This window comes from Malaclemys terrapin, chromosome 10 (genome assembly GCF_027887155.1).
Source record: "Malaclemys terrapin pileata isolate rMalTer1 chromosome 10, rMalTer1.hap1, whole genome shotgun sequence".
Taxonomy (NCBI): Eukaryota; Metazoa; Chordata; order Testudines; family Emydidae; genus Malaclemys; species Malaclemys terrapin.
In genome coordinates this window covers 20509655-20533761 of record NC_071514.1, presented here as the reverse complement: position 1 = coordinate 20533761, position 24107 = coordinate 20509655, and the positions used below count along the sequence as shown (strand labels likewise).

The following is a 24107-nucleotide window of genomic DNA, read 5'->3' as shown; positions in this document are numbered from 1 at the left end:
GGGGAGGGGCAGACAGCTGCCCCCACCCAAGCACCACCCCGCAGCTCGGGGAACGTGGCCAATGGGAGCTGCAGGGACGGCACCTGTAGACGGGGCAGCACACAGAGCTGCCTGGCCACGCCTCCATGTGGGAGCCGGAGGGGGGACATGCCACTGCTTCTGGGAGCTGCTTGAGGTAAGCGCCGCCCGGAGCCTGCACCCCTGACCCCCTCCCATGCCCTAATCCCCTGCCCCAGCCCTGATCCCCCTCCCGCCCTCCAAACCCCTCCGTCCCAGCCCAGAGCACCTTCCTGCACCCCCAGCCACTCATCCCCAGCCAGAGCCCTCACCCCCCCACACACCCCAGCCCCCAATTTTGTGAGCATTCATGGCCCGCCATACAATTTCTATACCCAGATGTGGCCCTTGGGCCAAAAAGTTTGCCCACCCCTGGAATAAACCAATGATCTTACCTCGTTCACAGGGTGTACATGGGCTACCCCATGCAGCACCTAGCGAGGAACAGCACTGGGACTTGAGAGTTGCCCCATTAATATTTATTTCACATCTTCCATTCACAATAGTCTGCCAACAGGTGCCTTTTATAGTTTCTGTTGGAAAAAACACAAGACGCTGCCATACAGAGTACTTAGCATTACATATATTCACATAAATACACAACACACACACACACACACACACACACACACATATATAGAACGGTTAAGTCAGCATGCAAAACTTATAACTGACACTATTAGAATGGAATATATTAAAAATGTTCTTATTGTACACTTCATTCTACTGAGCCACATTCTGAAACCTGACTCCGTACTGAACACCTACAACTTCCACTGACTTTATGCCTATTGATCCCAGTGGCACCTTTCAGGATCTGGAACACTGTATTTACTGTGACTCAGATTATATATCCAGGAAGAACGGTAAGAGGGAGAACAAACGCCATTTACGCTCCTAGTTGATCCTTGGGACTGGGTGCATGAGAGTAAGCTGAGCTAGTGTCCTGCCTTCTCCGAGCAGGTGGGCAGGGATTGGCAAAGAATAAGCGAGAACTTAATGGAGGGTGGGTCTCCACCGCCCTGCTCACTGGCCAGAGAAGGTGAGCCAGCACAGGAGTTGGGCTTAGTAATTTACTGCTGATATGTGTCAACAGTAAATTATTGACTCCCAGAAGCAAGGAGGATGCAGGGGAGGAAATGTGACTCAGGGGAGTATCTCCAAGTCACAATGTCTTGTTACTCCTGGGGTGTGACAGCCTGCACAGCATCTCTTGCTCCACCTCAAATCACAAACTAGCCCTTCCTCAAATGATAATCTGTGCCCATTTGGTAGCCTCCCTTGTAGAAGCACCCAAATGGGCATGTATAGTTTTGAGGAGCTGGCCCTGTGCATCTGTATACTATGCACAACATCTATCACCTCTCTCTCAAATCTGATATAAAAGCACATTGTGTTCCTAATAGCTAGAGTCATGTACCCAAGATAATGGTGAAAACAAATACTTTCTTAACATTTTTTCCTGTAACATTTTCCCCTAAACCTATTTATCCAAGTTATTTTTAAACGCTTTCTGGATTTGGTGTACAATATTTGTATGTCACCGGACATTTTCATCTAATGAACACGTAATCTTTGATGAATAAATACCTATGCAGATGGTTCTTGTTGTATCCAAAGTACTTTCAGGGCTACATTCACAAGCAAAAGAGCCAAGTGTATTTTTGCATATTCCGTTAACACAGGGATTAGACTCACACTCATTAATATCTAGAAGAGAAACACACTCACATTAGTGCCTATTGCTGCCAGTAAGACTTCAGAAGGCCTCCTTCAATCTAGCTAAAACAGAAAGAATCTTCCTACTCGATAGGAAATTCTCCTGATATTTTGGTTTCCAGCTATGGTGCTCTTCCTGGAAGAGTGATGGAATACATGACCAAAAAATGTGCTAACTCATTACATTGACACGAAAGGTCTACTCAGCTGCTGCATCTGTTTTTTTCAGTGAGGTCGAACTGCCCAGTTTTACAACGGTACTGACTGAGTTGGGTCAAGTGATTTGGCCACATGTTAAGCCTGTGGCTCAAACGGGATTTGAAACTAGGACCCACCTGGCTCAGTTGGACTTATACAGCCTATTCTAAAACACTTGGATCTCATCAACACTAGCACTTTCCCCACTATTGTCACAAGCATTTGTGCTGTTCCGCTGGTGGTAGGGATGGGGACAGTGCTGACTTAGACCAGACACAAGTGTTTTTACCATCACGTTGTCTAACCCTCATATGTTGCATTCTTGTCCCCCACCCATCATTTCCCTTTGTCTTTATAGACTGCACACTCTTCAGGCCAGACACTGCCTCCCCCTTGGTGTTTCAAATATACTGGGCACATTTTCAACATTACTACATGGTAAATAATAAAAATCTTCACTGTCGGCACTACCTGCATCGCCTATACTAAATAAATAAATAGGGAAAGAAGCTTTGTTATGTAAATCTGACATGTGTCTGTACAGCAGAAGTTAAAACCTTACCCCTGAAACTGTCTCAGGAATACAAATAGCTTATTTTTTTTTTATTTTTTTAATATTCAGTCAAAGGTATAATATTGGCAATCTCCATGCTGTTCTCCGTAGGCTATTAATACAGCTCTAGTTTACATTGGAGATTTTATTCGATTTTAAGCTTTCATGGATTGAATTTACACTGACTAGCTTCTTTCCATTAATAGAACATATAACTATTCTATTCTGCCTTAACTGGAAATCATATCAACTGCTGGCTAAGAACTCCAGTAATATGGTAAAATGCTTTAAACTGCAATTAATATAGCTAGAATGTAATGGGCTGTTATCAATTACCTTCACATGTTTTTAGATCAGGCTTGTATATAAATCCTTTGGGACAGGTGCAGGTGAAGCTTCCAGGGGTATTTCTGCATTGTCCATTGTCACACAGCAGCGTGTTCAATGCACATTCATCAATATCTGCAATGAAAATTAGAAACATTACGAGAAAAAAAACATGCCTTGACAAGAGGCCATGAAATAATTCCCTTTCCAAACAGCCACTTTTCATTAGGACTGATCTTCCTGTACGTGTGTGAGGTGGGGAGTGGGGGATAGAGAGAGAGAGATGCCTTGCATTGTTTTGCAAAGCCACTGAAAGAGCAGCATTTTGGAGAGCTTTAATAGTTTACACTTACAGGAATGGCCCTTGAAATTATTTCAAATAAAAATAATGCCCAGTACAAACATAACTACAGTCATACCAGAAAGTAAAAAATTAAGATGATGTATCCTTTTATTTTACAATTACTGTACTTTATTTCTTATCTACTGAGGATCTGCCATGAAAATAAGAGTAACAATAACAGATGTATTAATTTTAACTACCTGGGTAACAACTAGAGAAAATTTTATTCTTTCCTGTTTATTTTATTTTATTCTTTTTAAAATTGGGAAAATTTGAAAAACTTGTTTATATTTTTCTGGATCCCTTTCCTTCCTCCCTCCCCTTCCCAGTGATCTATTATTTTAATGAATATTCAACCAAGAGAAGTTTTGCCATTTCCTCTTTTTATAAAAGATTTATCTATTTGGCACAGTCATAATGCTGAAAATCATCCTTTGGTCTCGTCTGCACTAGAAATTTTCTTCAAAATTTCTCACCCTTCATACTACTGCTGGAGTTGCTCCACTGACTGTAGAAATGGTGAGAGCACTCGTTTAGATTGGCTGCTGGTAGACCACTGGCATTTAAACCCCCATGTTTTCTAGACCTGTTCTGGGCTGGGTTAGATACTGTGGGGAAAGAGACTAGTCTACACTAGCTGCACGGGAGGGAAATTTGAATAAAAATGCTAGTGCGGACCTGATCTTTGGGAAGCCAAAGCTCAAGACTCCGTAGGGGATCTTTGCATGAGTTTGGTCATTTGAGAGAAGCTGCAAGAAGGTGGCACAGGCCCATAAAGGATAGGTGAACATCAGTAAGGCCCAAAGAGCAGTTAGGCAGAACTGGACGTGTCAGAGAGACCTCAAAAAGTGTTGAGAGAAGCTGGGAAGGCTGTAGAAAAACAGAGAGCCAAAGCAACAGCTGGGAACGGCAGAAGTGTTACAAGGGGCAGGGAGATTTGGGAAGTAAAGTAGAAAGTCTCAGAAACTTAAAAGCAGGCCAGGAAAGTAGATGGAGAGGGCCAAGGGAAAGACTACAGAGGAATGGGGGAAGAGCTGTGATGAAGGATGGAAACATAGTGGTGCAGTAACTGGGTGGGCTTGGAGGAGTGGCTGGGAAGGTCAGAGTTGGGTAGGACAGAAGAGAGGCAATAAGTAGGGGTGGACACTGAAGTTGGACACAGCATGCTGGAGGACAGGAAGAGCATTGGAGAGCGCAGAAAGGAAGGTAGAAGGATCAGAGGAAAATCAGATAATATCAGTGGAGCAGATGGGAAGGATCAAGGGAACACTTGGGCGGAGGCAGTCAAGCATCAAGGTTTGATAAGGAAAAAGGGAAATTTCATACCAATGCAGTTTTTCCCGCTTGCATCCACTTCATACCCAGAATTACATATGCATTTATATGTTCCACGCAGATTCTCACAGATTCCATTTGGGCAGATATCAGGATTCAGTGCACATTCGTTAATATCTGAACAAACACAACAAAGTTCATGATTTCCTTTGGACTATCACATTCACTAAACTAGAAAAAGTCATATTTTTCAATATCAAGAACATTGAGTTCCCACGTTTTCACGAAGATGCCTTTCTAATTAAGAACTCCCATACAGAAAGTCACCCTTCCAAGAATGAAGACCCCCACCTTCATGGCAACTAACCTCCTCCGCTAACCCACAGGTGTTTGAAGTCCTGCAGAAATAACAGGAGCTGGAGATTACTTGAAATCACTTAAACCAGGGTTCTCCCATGTGAAAATATAGAGTGTTAAGGAATCACTGCATAGCCCACTTCATTACACTTGTAGGTTAGTGCTCTGTGGCCCTTATTCCTGAACACTGCCTGCTTTTTATGCAGCACAGTCCCACTGACTCCAGTCATGAGCACTGTTTGCAGAGTAAGGCTTTGCAGGAACTGGCTCTAAGAAGACAAGCTTTAAAGGGAATCACAAGAACCTGCTAATCTCTGACCAATCCTGCAGGAGGACCATAATACTGTTAAAATAAAGTCATTGCATTATGCACAGCTGAGCACACATTGCTCCTGATCCCACTGCAGAATGTGCTATGTACCAGTTTCTCAATATACGGTAAATTGGGAGGCTGAGGGATCATTGGATAAAGAGAGAATCAACAGCACAGAGTATTTTCCTCTTTGATGATTCCCTTTTTTCCCCTCTATTCACAGTTGGTCTCTTCCCTGCTACAGCTATGGTGCTGAAAATGACGAGCAATCCATCACAAGGCAGTTATTTGTGAGGCAATTTACAAACATCTGCCCTGCATTTAAGGTCAAATGGGTGATTTATGAGGCCTCCCAGCATCATCCCAGGGGATGGGTATGTTAAAGTATCCAGTAAGCTAAATGCACACTGTGGCTTGCTGTTCTGTGTGGCTGCAGGCTGGTGTTCTCTAGATAATGAAATGTATAATGCTGCAGTAAAAAAATACATGGTTTACAAATCTGCCACTCCCAAAGAGCGTTCCCACGTAAGCCTGATGAGCATACGTGCTTGAGCAGCCATTAGAGTGAAATGATGCGTTCCAGGGGTTTAAACCTAGGCTTATTTCTTTGAACATGCTGCAAACCATTCAGAGACCATTCCTCTCACTACTTCCCTACAATGTACAGTAACTCATCACATTGACTCTTTTACCCTGGTCTAAATTTCAAGTGATACTGTTATGTGCTCTTACCTCTTCCTTCTAAATCCAGGCCTGGTCCGCTGCTGCATAGAGCCTGGTACTCAGCTGAAAAATATTAAAAATAGATGTTTCTTTTGTTTCTTTTTAGCTAACTGTTTGCAAGGTTGTCTACAAGCAGATTTATTATCCCATTGCAACAAAGCATCTTGCCATCACTCTAAAAATGTCATTACCATCACCTGGCTCTAAACCTCATCGCCTTTAGGCTATTTTAACAAAAATACACACAGTGCACATGCAAATTAGCCACACGTGTGTATTTTGTGACAAATCCAGGCAAAATGATATGTGCCTAACTGTAAGGTGGACAAGCGGGAAAGTTTTCAGGCACTCACAGGAACTCATTTTTACAAGGAGTCTCACAAGTTTCTGTGCATGCCTAAATTCTTCTGATGAACTCACAACGCTCAGACAGCATTGCACAGCCATAACCAGACTAAATATCACTACAAGATACAAGTCAGCACCTTCAACCACATATGTATTTTGCTAACTGCCCAGATAATTACATTGCTGTTAATTTAGGTAATAGCTATCCCTATATACCTAGTGGTCGGTCTCTGTCTCTCTCTCTTTTCAGTACTGCCACATGCAAAGTGTCTTCCACTGTCATTATAACGAGCCATTTAATTTGTGTACCAAAGACCTATGTTTAACAGATGCTCTAACTCATGAAAACTGCCAATAACTTGGATCAAGTGTTTGCCCCCTGATCCCAAAGAAATTGAAACAAAGATATGCTGGGTTAAAGATCTTGCAAAGGGACTCTGCTGAACTCCTTGTTCTGGCAAAACTCCCATGTCAAGATTAGGCCTGAAGTAATCTTACACACAGAAATTTCAAATAGATTGCTTTCACTGCCTTGAATCACATAACCACTTTCACATACGATGAAAAGAATCTAATATACATTGGAGTCAGCACGTGGCTACATTTAGAACAGGGGTAGGATACATTTAGAACAGGGCTGTAAGGTTAGTGTGGGAGGAGTTTCTGAGCAGCAAGAGACAAACTTCTTCCTTTGAGGAAGTTCTTCGGTTCCTGAAACAATAACTTATTTCTGAAAAATTCTCTCCTCCCTTCTGCCTTGAAAGCTGAACATGTCCTATATTTTACCCTTCATGAGTTGGCATCTTTAACAATAGAAGAGGAGGGCAAAAGAGCCCAGAAGAAATAACTTCCACATGTGTAAATGTTCTGTTAAATTAATTCAAATATAAAACAGAAGTCAATGGCATTGAGCCCTACATTTTCAAAACATTTTAACTGTACTGTGCAATAAGAAGGGAGCCCTGGTATCAACAGGCGCTGATGGAAAGGCTCTTTCCTGCTCTGATAACATTCCGGTGTTTTGTTGCTATTCTAACTAACGTAGCTTATTGTCAAATGGTGAACAGCAAGGTCTCTTTGAAGAGCACACATCAACTAAACTAGGCTAATTTGTTCCAATTGGTTACATCTCCCTGTCCCTTTACATAAGGTTGCCCATTAAAACTAAGATCAAAAAAATCTTGAACTATCTTCACCTACAAAGTAGATACCAGATTATCTTGAGATCCTTCTGTGCTGCCCATATTATGGCACATTTCGCTTGACTACAATAACTTTCTAGCAGCAGTGCCTGCACAGGGAAAATGACCAGGATTGCAAGCTTGCCAGAGTGTAGTTATGGTCCAAAGAAGTGAACGGTATTGTTTTCGGGAGTTTCAGGTGAGAGGCTCAAGTATCCTTAACTGGCTCCCCTTTTTGCATCCACAATTGGAAGACATGTTTTTGACTGATCCCACAGTTATTTGTGGACACAATTTAGGTCATTTAGATATCCAGACACTTGAACGGAAGGTGCAATTAACTATTCAGACACCCTCAATTACCTAAAATGTGCCTACAAATAATTCTGAGGTCAAAACTGTGTCCAGTTATTCACGTTGACAACAATGGAGGCCGTTGCTTGAAAATCTGGCATAATGCTTGCAGTGATCATGGGCCAGATTCTTGGTGTTCATTTATGCCTCTTAAAAAAATATTCACCCCTTTACTCTTCATACATGCACGGTAGCAGACGTTCCAAGACACAGCGATGTGTGTGTCATGCACCTAAGGTTACACTTCTCCAGATTTGGAATTTATGAATGACAGGATCAATGTATGTGACTTTTACTGTCAGAATTGAGACCTTTGTAAAAATTAATTATCAATGAAAAGTTTAGGTCAAATTTTGTACTTCTTAAACATACTGTACCTGAATTTTGAGCAGGACATGGCTGACAAGGTTCTCCAAAGGCATAGTCAGTGCTGGCACAACAACATTCCGATTTAGTAACAGCGCCAAATAATGGTTTAACACATTGACCTCTCTTGTATTCACCATAGCATGTGCTTCGCATATGTGTATCTAAATGAGAAACATAATCCATCAGGGATCTAGCATAGCCACAAGAATAATGCCATAAATCAAAATATATTCAGTCACACCTTTAGAACCAGATTTCAAACACTGTGAAATAGCTGTCAAATATAATTTTTACTAATCATTTTCTCAGTAGATCTCACTCAAATATAACCTCTCTCATCACTTAGCACTCAACTCAGTGCAAAGAATTCTGCTTCCTCACACTGTAAGCCTGACTGGGGTTGAAAATCCTGAGGAAAATCAATTCTCCATAGCTACTGCATGCTAAATTAAGCTTACTGAGTTGAGCCCTTATAGAGATAGCCTATCAAAAAAATCAGCTTTTGAAAACTGAACAATTTGGCCAGGTTATTAAACAGAGATAATTTTACATTACTCTGGGACCTTTCATCTCAAAATATTTATTAATGAAATCTTGCAACTTCCATGTGAAGAATGTATATGGGCAGGTATATCTGTATTATAATTATCATTATTTAATGGCATGGTCATTGCAATTTTAAACTGGCAACCACTGTAGTAATATAAATATTGAATATAGGGTGGCTTCAAGACCTAACAGTAATCTTGGGAGTCAGTCATGTGATAGGGGCATTAACTTTTCATAACATTGACCCACGTCAGGATTCCAGAAATGAAGATTAGCACATACCAACACTCTGAGGTGTCACGTCATTTTTGAAGGAAAAAAAATACATAAACAATGTTATTTTTGAATATTCGACTTTATTCGCAGATTTTGAGGGTGGATTTCACTTTACATCAAATTGTTTTCCTTCTGTTTCTATCCAAATGTATTATTTGTTCCTGATTCATACAGGCCCAAACATATGTGCTGGAATTAGGGGTGCTCCTGCACCCCCTGACTTGAAGTGGTTTCCATTATATACAAGGTTTACAGTTTGGTTCAGTGGCTCTCAGCACCCCCACTATACGCGTTGTTCCAGCACCGTTGGGCCCAAATTCATCACTTGTGAAACACCAGGGATTAAGCCCAGCGAGTTTGTATTTTGAGCAATAGAAGGATCAGGACAGAAATGCTGAGCTATGCAACTCCATTCTGCAGCCTAACTTCCAAATGGCCCACAAACTATTTCCAAAACAAAGTGAGAATCTGCAGCCACACTGCAGCCACTTCATTGTTTTTCCTTAGAGACACAGAATATACACAAAAGCAAAAACATGGACGCATGTGTTTTAAATTGATAACTTGTAGGTCAAAAAAAGGGCTAGACATTTGGAAGTTCGCATAATTTGTAGAAGTAAACAAAAAAACAGGGGTAAGCAGATGGGACATAGGACCTCTGGCCCTGATCCTTGAAACACTAACAAACAAGAAGTTAACTAAGCTACTCCTGTGCATAAAGTTAATCATTTCTGTGTTTGCAGGAGTGGGGCCTATAGATGGTCATGATTTTTTTTTTTTTTCAAATCTACGAGACTACAAATTATTTTAAAATGGGTGGCAATTTTTCTTGAGTATGCAAAGAGAAAGATCTCTAGACACTGGAAAAGTTCTCATGTTCCACTTTAAAAAAAATGATATGTTAACATAGAAGAAATTTACTTCATGGGAAAATTTTATCTATAATGTTAATGACAAAACTAAAGAATATCATCAAGAATAACATTTATTTATAATGTTAATGACAAAACTAAAGACTATCCCAGAGAATATTGGGAGAATTTCTCTCTTGTCTAAAGGAAAGCAGTGATGTGCTAATGGGAGGTACTTGTTCTTATGTACTGTTTTATGCATCTGTTTTAAAACAGAGTGGCCAGATTTTCAGCTGATGTAAATTGATATTGCTCCATTGACTTTAATAGAGTTATGCTGATTTACATCAGCTAAGAAGCTTGCCTGAGAAATTTTTCGAAAAGGAAAGAAAGGAAAAAGAAAATAGAGAAAAGTGAACAATTATAGTGAGCCTCACAAATAAAGACATTCATTAGTTTGGGAGCACCTACCAATCCAGTGTCATGTGGTAGGTGCTATGAGCTAACCCATGGTGTGTCTGTCCATCATTGCAATTTTAATGCTTTAACTTAGTTAGTTAATTGTGACTTGTCTTACAATGAGTTTGTCTTACCAACACACACACGTCCATCTAGTCCCACTACAAGACCTGGGAAGCAGTCACATCTGAAAGAGCCATCAGTGTTCACACAGCGTCCGTTCATGCATATTCCAGCTGTCTCACACTCATCAATGTCTGTTAAAGAACAGAATAAACTTTATTAGAAATTAAATTAAATGATTTTCAATGCCTGGCTGAAACTTGCATTTGCAAGGCTTATTTTCAACGTATTCAATAAAAACAAACAAACAAACAAACAAACATCACTTCACCAAATGAAATATTAGTGCAATTTTTTTATTAAAAATAAAAAACCCTCCAACATTAGCTCATTCTATGAAGCAGAGAGAGCAAAATTCAGGGGGGAAAGTATCCTGCTCTCCGTGGACTTTCCTCCAGTGAAAAGAGCTACATTTTCCTAATATGTTCCCAAGAGATGCATAATCCAAAATAGGGGTCACTCATGCAAAAACATAATTGGAGGAAGAAGGAAACCATGACTGTTAAGACAAAGGACTTGTGTAGTGTTTAACAGGGCATTCCCTTTCTGTGTTACCATTTAGTTTGTGCTGTAAGAAATCAGGCCAGATAGCAAATTGAAGCTTTGACCCCAATGACTAGTCTTCACAGGGCCCCCAAAGAATTTTCTTCTTCCTGCTGTGGGTTCAGTTTTTGGGAGCACTTCTTAATGCTAAGCGTCCAAGCCCAGCCCACACATCATGTCCCCGTGGTGATCTGCATGACAATTGGGTTTTTATATCAGATGCTTGTTACAGCCCTTCACATACACTTTTTAATGGGAAAATTACACACCAGCCTCGTAAGGAATTTTTTAATGAACTGAACCCTGAACAACTGTTAAATACAAGCTATCATCTTTGTCCAACAATAGCCACATGGAACAATAAGTCCTGTAGCACTGAAACACAAGGTTAAAACTATTTAACATTTGAGTTGGGATGTCAAATTAGTCAAACATTTTAATAGACTGCATATCCTGCTAACAGAGGTAGCATTTTCTTGACAAAGGGAACATGCTATTTTTCTACAATTAGGGATTACAGAGGGAATGTTTTAAAATATTGTTTGGAAGCATGTATAATACTTACAAAATAATCACTTTAGAACAACTCTCCTTTATATATACACAACGGATGATGATTTCCTTTTTTTTCTGACCTTAAAAGTGCAAATTGAGAGTGAAACACCTCTATGTTTTACTTGGGTTGTGTTGTTTGGCACAAAACATAGCTTGTATGAGCCAGGATTCCTTGTTCAAAATATATTTTTAAATAGAAGTTATATTTGAGTACATGGGCTAAATTCATTTCATTTAGCTTGCAAGCTTTTGTTCTGTTTCAAACAGACAGATAAATCATGAATTCCTTCCCTACTTTACACTCAGTCCTTACTCAGACAACACTCTCACAGAGTTTTGTTGGAGTAAAAGCTGAGACAGAACTTCAGGAATTGGCCCACGGTGTGTATCAGTGGAGACTGTTCTTGACAAGACGACAAGCAAATCCTTTTAGCAGGTATACACGTTCTATGAAACATCAGCTTAAACTTCTGTTTTAGGGGCTCTTTAAAAGAAAGAACTGAACAAGCACAAATGTGTATATTTTTCCTTTGTCATTTTAGTGGGTTTTTTAAAATGTTTTGTAACTTCATAAAAATAAAGACTGGAATATAAAACACATTTTCTTTCCATACAATTCAACGCACTTTATAAAGACAGGTAAGCATTATCACCACCTTTTTAAAGATCAGGAAACTGAGGCACAGAGAAGTAAAGTGATCTGCCCCAAAAAATCACACACATCAGGTGAAATGCTAGCTCCACTGAAATCAGTGGCAAAAGTCCTATTGACTTCAACATGGCCAGGATTTCACCCATTAAGTATATTGCAGAACCAGAAATAAAACCCAAATTCTGGCTCTGACTGGACTATGCAGCCTCCTTCCGTGAAAGGATGTCATTCTGACAACCCCAACAACTGTAAGCTTTCCCCCACTGACTTTGCCAGCATGTCTCAACCTTGTTCTGAAGAAACTATCTACAGGATTCACTTTCCATGTCTAATCCGTCTTTGTCCTTTCCACTTAGATTGCCAATTAGTGCCAACTGTGAAGGGCCTTTTGGATGTGCAAGCTAGTTCCCTAAATTCTGAACTGAAAACAACTCATTTCACAGGCCACTAAACAACCACTTTCAGTCCTGCTTACCAGGGCAGGATTTGTGATCTGAAGGTGAAACAATTTATTAAACGTATAAAACAGGAACAATGCACCCAACATGCAAAATATCAGATAAGGGAACTGTCATGGTAAATAAGTTTAATGTCCCTTGTATTACAGGGAATACTCACAACTATGGTGTAACATTCCTTTCGGGTACATTATTTCATTAAAGGCTGAGTGAAATTTTTCAGACAGCCAAGTACATGCCCCAATTCATACTTAAATGCCAGTTTTATGGAACTAAGGGTCAATTTCAATATCCTAACGAGGGGTTAGGAAAGCGTTTTTCCGGCACCCATGTTTCAAAACTCAGCTTTCAATGCATCAAATCAAATCCTTATAAGAGTGGGATGGTGTATATTGCAGATCTTATATTCCTTTGTATTTGATCTGCTAACAAGTTTGGCAAAACACCTGTCAATTTCACACCAATACTGTAGCCAGTTTGCTGCATAACTGTCAGTTTCTGTGCACACATACCTAACTTCCATGCGTAATGATAGTAACTGCATGTGCAAATTAGAGGCCAGATTCTCGGTTAGTGTAAACTGAGGTATCACCGTTGACTTCAACAGAGATTTACCAGAAGAGAATCTGGCTCTAGGATTGCAATTACATGTGTTTGTGTAGGTGCATGCAGTGCAAAAATCTGGCACTCAAAGCTTACTTACTGAAAATACTACTTTTTAGTCAGAAAGAAACCATTTACTCTGTAATGGTGTATACAAAGAGGAGTAAATGAGGATGCAATAAAATCCACAGGAAAGTCATGAAACATAGTTGTTGTTTTTTTTAAACACACGTAACTGTTAATGTGATGACAGAAGTTGAATAGGGAATTATGTTAATTTTAGCCACAAAGTATTTCTGGGAGCTAATAAGTGTTATTTCAGGAAGGTCTGTGGTTGGAGGTGGGGAGGAGGGGTAGTTGAGGTGAATATAAAGTTGAAAGCAAAGTGAAAATGGATTTTGACCAAATAACAATCTCACCTTTCCTGGCTATTTATGTGCTCATTCTTAGAGCCCAAGGCTTACTATGAGTGTTGAAAGGTAATGGGGGAAACCCGCTATTTTATTGCAAAATCTGTTCCAGCTTTCAGCAGGAATCATTTGAGTTGCCTGCAATTTTGGATAATTTTCAAACCTTTTCCCTTTGATGCACAGAACTAACATTTCTCTGGGCCAGGAATACCTTTTTGTCTGGATCCTCACTGCTGTTTGGCCCTCAGGCACACAAATGAGGTTGGGGAAGCAGAGAATCACAGGTTCATTTTTTAAGACCATGAGTCAATTTATCTACTGAACTTTTGATCTATGTCATTTCCTTGCAGAAATAAATTTTAAAAACATTAAGATGGTTATGCCGAAAGTGAAAGTCAATGGGGGCTTTTGGGATAAGTCCCTGTGAGGGGCTCAGGTTGCTGGTGGCACCACATGACAAACTTTGTGCCAGTGACACTGGTGTTCTGCTGCAGATGCTGCCAGGGACCTTATGCCATCGCAACCTTCCACCCACCTAGTGTACGAGCCCACATTCCATTGCCATTCTGCACCCTCATCAGCTGAAACATTGGCAGTGCTTCCCATCACTCTAGGATGATGGCGGATGCAGATAGAGTGTTACTGGCCACATCTGCTTTCAGAGATGAAGGAATAGTATTGCTGGTGGCTGCCAACATTACTAGTGATGGCAGCTGTGTGTCCACAACAAATAGAGAGCAGCCTGGAGCCGGCCCTGCTAGTGGCATCAGCTTGGCATGCAGGTGCTTGGGGCGGCCACTCCAGAGAGGGGCGGCAGGTCCTGCTATTCGGCGGCAATTCGGCGGACGGTCCCTCACTCCCGCTCGGAGCGAAGGACCTCCCGCCAAATTGGCGCCGCAGATCACGGTCGCGGCTTTTTTTTCTTTTTTGGCTGCTTGGGGCGGCCAAAACCCTGGAGCCGGCCCTGGCCACTAGACCGCGGTGCTGAGGCAAGGACAACTATCACTGGGCTTTAAGTTTCAGTTAGTGTCTTGCCCATGTTTGTATTTCCTCTTGCTGCCCATTCAGACCCTGACGCAGAAAAAGACGAGTTCTTAGTCCTCTACTTCTCAGTTGCATCCTTATCACCCTTCCCTCTGCCGCCCTAACACACAAAGAGGCTGAGTGACCATTCTCAAAAAACAAAACAAAACTGAACCAAAAAAAAAAAATACATTGCTGTACATCTGTGTAAGTTACAGTTGGCCCAGCCAGTGACTAAGCTCCAAGGCTGAGGAGACAGTTGGGCAGAGGCAGAGGTGTGTGTGTTTGTGTCTGAGGGGGGAGTTACATGTTTGCTTGAGAAATTAGTGGAGAGTTGTTTCTTCTATGACCATCTTGAACAAACAGCCATATGGGCTCTACAAGAATAAGCTGCTCTCTGGCACGAAACATGCAACTCTCATCCAGTTTCCTGAATTTTGGATAGATCTGCCTTGCAGCTTCAGTAGGAGAGGTGTCAAATTATTATTGTATTAGCTTTTCAGAGTTCTACGAGATCTGTTGAACCTGATCTGGGTCCAAGTTCTCAGACGAGGTGTGGTTCCAATCCAGACTTTAAGACATGGATTCACATTCATTCGTCTTTTGTACTAACGATTGTTTAAAAAACAGTATTAACTGAAATCAAAACCATGATTTTTATTACTGCTCTTCAGGAAAAAAAAAAAAAAAAAAAAAAAGCTCAAGTGTACTCCAATGAGCTGAGTTTTTTTTAAACTTACCCTAGGGTATTGTTGACTTGATCCCCAGAGCTAAAAGATTTATAATTTTAAAAAAGAAAAACTAAGTGACTTGGCTGAGTGTTTGTTTATTCCTTGCTTCAACTTCTGCTTTGTGACTATAAAAATTGTTGAAATATGAGATTTATACACAGAAAACTTCCAGTTCCTTAAGGGACAGGACGGAAACTAGGATGACATAGTGAGCAAATAGAATGTTACATTGTTGTCCAGTGAGGGTGAGGCTGAATTATCATAGCAAAGGGGAAAGATTAAGCTGCTGTGGTGCTCTCATCTAGGTCTCCACCAATCAGGGTGCTGAGCCCTGCTGGGAGGTGCTGTACAGGGTGGGAAGCACAAAGGCAGGAGGGTGAGAAAGACCCAAGGAGGGCAGAGAGTCAAGATGTCTGGATGGCCAAGGAGAGAGGAACAGGAAGAGACAAGAAAAGGGAAAGTATGTGGGCGCCAAGCTGCAGAAGATGTTATAGGTAAAGACTAGAAGTGTCATTGGGTCAAATCCTTCAGTCTTTGCTCAGGCAACATTTCCCCACTGATTATTTAGGAGAGTTGCTAACACTATGGAGAGGAGAAATTGCCTTGGTCCATGACAGATCTTTCCAACTGATTAAAGAACTTATTTGATGGAAACTTGCTGAATCCTTCTTGGTCTCAAGGGTCAGTGTGGGGTGGAAGAGTAGGAAGAAATTCAGTGATTCTTTAAGCTGTCACAGAGATATGAATCACATGCCCTCTGAAAGCACTAATTTATTGTAATCACTATTGTAAACACTCACCATTGCAATAACGTCCATCAGATGCTAACTGGAAACCAGGTTTACAAATGCACTTAAAGCTTCCGTCTTCATTGATACACATCCCATTAAGGCACATGTTCCTTATGCTACATTCATCCATATCTGAAATTGCACACAATGGATACAAATGTTCACACTGATGAAATAGTAAGAACTTCTGTTAACTATCTCCTCAACATTATGAGCCAAATGAGCCAAACCAAACTCTCATGTGGCTGTGTGAATCTATGGCGAATATCAACAGGTGATGGAACCAAAATCCGTTGTGGAGGATTACTCATATTTATAGCAATGAATCATTTGTAGATGAAGAAATAGGTTTGAAATCACTGAAAAGCACAAAAAAGACATTTAGGACTCTGGAAATATTTGAAACTGCCACCTGGTTTTTTAAATGGAGACCTTAAACCTCCCTTGGTGAAGAGGAAGTAGGGTTTTCAGATATGCGAGAGCTTGACTATAGGCAACCTCCAGGCTAAAAAGTAATCACAATTTTTCTTTTGTTATTAAGATAAGACTACCTACAGGTGGGTGGAGGAGAAGATTGTGTTAGAAGTGAAAACTTCTCTAACCCCCATTAGTCCCAGATTTGTGTTACGTAGATTCCCTATGATGTTGCTCAAACCTGCACAGGAAAATGCAACGGGGCTCTCTTCAGATGCTAACATTCTGATCATCAGCTTCCATTTAAAATGAAAGTATCACTTAACTTTCTTTAGGTGACAAGTTGCCTATTACAATACTTGCTGACTAACCCTTGAACTGTACAAGCCCAGGGTATCCTCTGTGACCTAGCTGTATGGCATAAAAGATACTTTGCTATTGTCTGAGAAATATCTAGGTTGTAATATGAAGAAAAAACATTTTAATTGACATTTATTTTCAATATTTCAAAACAAGCAATCTGTTGGTTAATACTGACACACAAGTTATAAATATAATAGACAAATTCTCCACAACTCTTACATATAGTAAAGTATTAATTTGGATATTAAAAGATAGATAAATGGGGTCAATTCGTTGCTGTCCTGCACCTTCTGCAATCATTCACATCAATGCAAAGTGAGTGCAAAATGCTCTCTCATATCTTGGTAACATTTTATACTCGCTCTGCATTTATTCTGCACTGGTATAAATGAGTGTGCAAGGTGCAAGACAGCAATGAACTGGGCCCATTAAATCTATCAAAGATCAGGACTAGTCATCAGTCTAATCTAAAAGGCTACACTTATAATCATATATATGCAGCACAATTCCCATTGTCTTTTATGAGAACTGGATGTGTACACCCCCGAGAGCAAACTTTGACCCATTACAGTGCAGCAGATGCAATGATTTTAGAAGTTGATGCAATACACAATGCTCAGATACATTCTGGCAACATGCTTAATGGAATGACAAATGTTTTATCAGATTGTCATATTTAGTGCTCTGGTTCTTATTAGCACATGGAATTTAGTGGGAAAGGAAGAAGTCAGGCCTTGGGTAACAATGGATTTTCATTTATATTTAAATGACGTAGTTACATATTTGATGTTTAAAAAGAAGTCTATAGTGTTAAATTAAACCTAAAGGGAGCAGGACATATACATCCCTAAAATGTCTGTCTCTACCAAGGATTAACAAAATCACTACTAACATAAAATCACTGGATCATAATGACATTACAATATATTCAGAATCATGCTATTTTCCTTAATTTTGCAGCTGTCTTGGATAGAAATTATACTCCTAGACATAGCGTGGTTTCTTTTTACTTACAGGCTAAGTCTGACCAAAATTATTTATGATTTTTTAAAAAATTGTGTATCTATCCCAACCAGGAATTTTGGCATTAAGTCTTTGAGCTGAATCACTGAGATAATATTCTGCCAAAAACATTTCTAAGAACAGTGCTTGAAATTCTTTTAACGTACGAATAGATCATTGGGAACTCTCCCAAGGACCTTGGGAAGCATGATAAAGAACATTCTTCATTTTTTTTCACTATAGGTCTATGAGGTAGGAACAGAGTTAAGTTCACATTTTCAAATTTTGAAACAACTAGTTTTTTTCCAGGTTGGACCAAACTAAATCCACATAAAGCACATTGCTAGTCGCCCAATAAGGTCCCATTAAAGCATGCTGTTAATCTCACAATAAGATCATGCAGCATGTGACTTATTCTCCCCTCTAAAACATACCACTCCCATCAAAGGAACTCTACATTTAGTGATAGTGGTATGTACTATTTCTTTTGCTGGACAGACATCCTGTTGCCGATTGCCAAGCCACGGCTCCAGAACTGGCTGCAAAGGATGGTTTACTTGCCCTCCCAGACACAGGAAAAGGTATTTAGAAATTTGATTCCCAGCTCCTTCTCTCCCTCCACCCCAAAGACTTTTTATTATTTTTTAAAGTGAGTAATCTCTTGGAATTGTAATTACCGATGGGAAATAACTTCAGAAAAAACTCTTACCTTCACAGTTTTTTCCATCGACTGCCACATGAAAGCCAGCATTGCAAACACAGTGAAAACTGCCATCTGTGTTTATGCACCGTCCATTATTACAGATCCGGCCATTCTGTAAACATTCATCGATATCTGAAAGCCAAGCAAAAAACCAAAACTATAAGTGTGATTTCTTTTCCAGTTTTTCGACTCTATGTAAAAATTACCTTTGCCTGGAAAAGTTTGATTTGCATAACTGAACATTAAGAAGGTAGAAAGAGTATCAAATGATCAGTTTGAAAGAAATTTCAATTTATAGTAGGAACTGAGTCTTAGTTCAGAAAACACTAGAGTGTAACTTACTAAAATAGGGTTCAGGCTCCTTCTAATTGTTTCTATGTGGATTTCTGCATTTCAGTTCCTTACAAAAAGGGTTTTCATTAAAATCTAAACTTACTAAAAGTGAAAGGTTAAATAAAACCAAAGGCTTTTTGTCCTTTGGTGCTGCTGTATGAAATAGGAATATAGTGGGAAATTTTGAGACTTTCCCACCCCCAAAATGTGTTTTCTGCTCATTTTTATATTTAAAACATCAGATCCTCATTTCCCTCTCTCTGCTGGAGGCCCTTGGCAAGATCTTGGAGGACCTGCCTAGTGATACCACACAAGGCTGGCAACTCTCCCTCTCTCCCAAATGAGGGGGGAGGAGATGCTGAGACAGACTGTCTAGACATTTTTTAGATTGCTCAGTGTTCTTCATCAAGGGCTGGATCATCTCCCAGAGATTCTTACACTCAGGGGACTCTGTGCACAAAGATCTCAACCAGCTCGTGCAGATGCCTTCTCCACTACCCAGTCAGTCTCCATTTCCCCAGACATGCTGCAGATGCCCCTCAATAGGTGTTCAGGACCAAAAGGGCTCTGCTAGGGTTTGGGGATGAGCAGAGAACAGACTGCACTCCAGACTCATGTCCCTTGCTAACTATATTGGTATCTGAGGCAGAATTAATGGTGCTTAAAATCCACAGTTCCCTTCCGTGGCAACCTATCTTCACTGAGCACCTGTAGAGGGAACCCGGTCAACGGTTGGGCTGCCAAGGAATGGCGGTACCAGCAGAGGTAAGAATCATCACATTGACAGTTTCTGCCTCAGCAGATCCCATTCCCCATGATTCCTTGGGAAGCCTCCCCTCAGAGTGACAGGGGTGATGGACAGGAAATGAGGCAAGTGGAATTTTCCTGCCCCTTGGGCCCCTTCCTTCAGCCTCCTGGTACAAAGTTGAGTGTGGGGCTTGGTCTCAGGTAATTATAATGGCAGGTTCTTAAGGATCTTCACTTTTATTTACCTACTGCTATCTGACTCGTGGTGAAGAAAATAATCTTTGCAGTTTTGTTGTTCCCTATAAGCAGATGGCGGGCAGTAGACCCAACACTATGTTTTGTTCCATTTGTAGTTTTTAATTATAACATTGTTGTTGATTTTTCTTTTCAGAACTATTAGCAACCACAAAGCTGCCTTTCACCTGAAGGGGCCGTGCATGTTCTTTAACTTCTAACCTTTCCATGCATGACCCATCTTCTCTTTGTCTTTGAAAGTTTACAGCATAACAACATGATGAAGTTAGAAAACCAGTTTTTGGCTCTCTGACTCCAGATACACATGCCTCTTATGGTTAATCCTGGTAACATTTCTTATAGTTTTTCAATGCTATTTTACTTGCCTCCTTATGTCACTAAATTAAGTTCTCTAGGTTTTAATCACTAATCACAGAGCTGTTAACTTTATTCAGGAAAATCTCTTTACTGGGCCCCAGTTTGAGATCCTCACTGATTTTTACTCAGAGTTTACTCAGTCAAACTCCCACTGAAGTTCTTGGGAATGTGACTGAGTAATAGTTGAGTAAGTACTGTGGGATCTGGCATGCTATGTTTAATAATTACATCAGTGGGACTCTTGTCATAATTTAAGGCAACTGCACCTGTGTCCCAAATCTATGGTCCCACAAGGGCACCCACTCTAGGCTTCAGGTTCCCCTGGCTGTCCCCTCTTCTGAGTGGAGACATGCACCTCACTCCCTTCTTGCCAGGGTAGTTCCAGGCCGCACAGCCCCTGACAATACTGTCATATCCAAGCAAGCAACTCTACCTAAGCAAGCCTGCTTACTTTCTCTTTGGAGACTAACAATAGACTAATTGTCCACCATTATAAGCACAGCACTTCCTATGCACGCCTATTGTATTCTTATGGTAAAAGAACTACAGAGAAAACAACAGAATAATCAATATGCATGCTAATAAGCCTACCAGAGATTACCCCAACCCTAAAATGGGCTCTAGCAGAAGAAGTCCTTCAAATCCCACCAAGGGGTTTCCTGTGGTTTCAAGTTCATCACAGCCTCAGCTCAGAACAAGCACAAAGTCTTATGGGGCCCTCTGTAGGCCCAGTCCTTCTAAGGATTGGGGCCCTCTGTGCACCAGGGGTCCTGTCCATTTGCTGGATCAGGAAGAAGCCTGGAGCCTGTTTAAAACCAGACTATTTAATCAAAAAATCCTTTCTTTGTGTGTTGGTCCCTGGAGAATCCAGTTTGAATTAGATGCAAACTTCTCCAAAGGGCTGATAACCAGAGGAATTACATTAGCACATCTTAAGTTACATAAAACCACACAACACAAACAATTGCATGTTTAATACAAGATACCCAAAGGCATTGAATCTAATTCAATCATATTTATCTTCATTCCATAAGGTTTGGGCAGGATATTATCGTATCTGTCACAGATTCATTCCATGGTACCTCAGAACCAGGAATCTATAAATGTCCTGTAATTACTTAGGACTTTTCAGAAAGGGCTGCACCTGCAAAGGCGTACATGCAACTGTACAAACTCACATATGTAGGTGCAGGCTGAACAGGCACTTGCACGTGCAGTTGTCCGCTGTAAGCGTAAATGCTGTTTTTTCAGACACTCTGGCAAACACACTTCTGAATAACTGTTCCTTAAAGTCCTTCGTATAGATGTGGCCCTGCCTGTTTCAGCACATTTTAAAACTGCAGCTAGACAAGCAGAGCTGTGATGAATTGCAAAGGGCCTGTTAAGTGACCACACATTAACTGCAATGGCCACCAGGCTTTAGACATTTATGTGTTTAATGATTCACAGCCAATCAAATTAAAGCAGTTTAACAAACATGACTCATGACTAAATTCATCCCCTGAAGTCCAACTTCACCATTGCTTCACTAACCGATTGACTGAGCGACATAATGTGATTGTCTCACACTATTGGCATGGCTGTTTGGCAGACACTTAGGTCAGATATTCCTATAAGTGCACATCATTGGCACTTTTTCTGCATGCCCGACTGTTCTGCAGACAGCCATTTGTACTGCTGCTGTCCTTTTGAGTCAGAAAGGGAAATCCCACACCAGTGCTGATGGCTTTCTTTTCAAGCTTTCTGGCAATGAGGCACGAGGGCACGAGCCTCACTGCTAGGACTGCTTGCAGATGTTTTCTCTGGGCTTTGTTTTTTAATTCTTTGCTTCTGTCTCTGATCCCCTAATCCCACTGGGATTTCTGAATTTTGCTTTCTTTTGAGTGTCCGATAATATATCTTTAACCAAGCATAAGAGCCCTGACTTACTTCTTCTTGAGGCTCCTATGTGTAATCGTGTTAAGAGTATCCAATTCTGACCTCATTAGGTGCTAAGGTTCACCCATGCCGTATATAATAAATTGCTGGTTTAGGCACCACTGCTTTTGGTGATTATCTTCACTTCTTCATTTGGTCTCTCCTATTGCAGAATGTAGAGTACACTAAGAGCTGGTCTACACTGAAAAGTTACACTGCACAGCTACATCTTTTCAGGGGCATGAAAAATCCACACCCCTGAGAGACACAGTTAAGCTGAGCTAACCCCCCGGTGTAGATAGTCCTAGGGTGACAGAAGCTGTAGGAAAAATTCTTCCATTGGCCTAGCTACTGCCTCTTGGGGAGGTGGACAACCTACAGTGGTGGGAGAATCCATCCTGTCGCACTGTTAAGTGTCTACATTGAAGCACTACAGTGGCACATTTGCAGCTGTGCCATTGTAGCGTTTTTAGTTTAGACATAGCCTACCTCCCCAATTTTCGTCAGCAACCGGTCTTTGCTTAGCCATGTATGGGGTTAAGAGACAGGAGAATGGACACCCAACCCTGGCCTCCCAGAAAGGAATACAATAGTTCACCCTAAAAACAGTCACTGCAGCCTTAGGTTCTTTAATGACTGCGCACAATCCCCTTCTGGGTTTAATTATTGAGTCTGTTCGTAGGGATTCCACCTCTTGGAAGTCTAATCCTACTGTAGTAGCAAAAGGGCTGGAGGGGTGGCAAGGATCCCATCCAGTCACCTTTTGGAGCAGAACTGCACTTTACGTGAATTCACTTGTGTCTCCTTGTAACGTCATTCAACCTGGTCACTAAATGTACTCTATTGGTTTGTTGAAGAATCAGTTCACAGGACTCTTGTGAAAATGAAGTTGATGAGGCAGATTCTTATCCCAGGTAATAATTTTAGATTAATATAAAGAAAAAAAGGCTTCCACTTCATGAGAACTTTTCAGTAGGCATTAAAAGCTACTCGTTGAAGACTGAGGAGAATTTGAGACCTTCCCATTTTTCTTTTTGGTTTCGGTCATCTCCATTGCCGCACTCAACTTCAGAGTGGGTGTATGGCTAGGGAATCCTCTTCTCTGTACAGAGAGGGAAATATGATGAAGGCAAATCTGGGTCTTGAGCATTAAAACTCACCCTATTTTATCTGCAAGGCTCTCTTCCTCTAATATATCCCAAGCATGCCCTCAAAGAGTAGTCAAATGCTCTCTCAGTAGACGTGTCTCATTATCAGTTAACTAGCAAGGGAACAGATCCACCTTTAAAGCCAAATTCACATCCCATCACTGATCAGGAATGTCTGAGAATGGTGAAAAAAGAATCTTGCATCTCAGAGGTAGTGCTGCCAGATAGATTCCTCCCAAGCCCAAATGTCTTTTCATAGTCCTGGCCTCCTCTGAGAGTTAGTACTTTGCGCTACCAACTCAACCATCAGGTAAGTTTGGGTCAGCCTTTTTGAAAGAATATTTTTTACTCAAGCATTTAATTTATTTTTAAAAGTTCTTATTAAATGCATATGTTTAATTTTGCTTAAGAACAACAAATATTTTCCCTCCTTAGTGTGCATACAGGAGTACATCTGGGTATATAATACTGTACTTCACCTCGACACTCTGTCCTAGTTAGTGTGCTCTGAAATCCAGCACGACACTGGCATATGTAGGATCCTTGGTTATTTATACAGTCTCCACTAATACAAGGATTCTTCTCACATTCATCAACATCTGTAAAATACAGACAGTATATTTTTAGTAAGACATTGCTTGGCAGGTATTCAGGCCTGAGGGCTATTTTATTAGTTTATTTTACATGAGCAAAACATTTTTTTTTTTATAAACTCTATTATGCAATA

General features: G+C 40.7%; 1 protein-coding gene across 1 annotated transcript in view; it reads right to left on the bottom strand.

Moving 5' to 3' along the window:
- Positions 1-24107, bottom strand: part of FBN1 (fibrillin 1) — a 213232-nt gene that overhangs the window by 89450 nt on the left and 99675 nt on the right. The window contains exons 13-22 of the mRNA XM_054041544.1: positions 23860-23979; positions 18630-18755; positions 16151-16273; positions 10387-10509; positions 8126-8278; positions 5875-5928; positions 4524-4649; positions 2864-2989; positions 1648-1767; positions 453-590 (exon numbers count right to left, since the gene is read on the bottom strand). Of these exons, the coding sequence (XP_053897519.1) occupies positions 453-590; positions 1648-1767; positions 2864-2989; positions 4524-4649; positions 5875-5928; positions 8126-8278; positions 10387-10509; positions 16151-16273; positions 18630-18755; positions 23860-23979 (1209 nt within the window). The remainder of the gene's footprint in view (positions 1-452; positions 591-1647; positions 1768-2863; positions 2990-4523; positions 4650-5874; positions 5929-8125; positions 8279-10386; positions 10510-16150; positions 16274-18629; positions 18756-23859; positions 23980-24107) is intronic.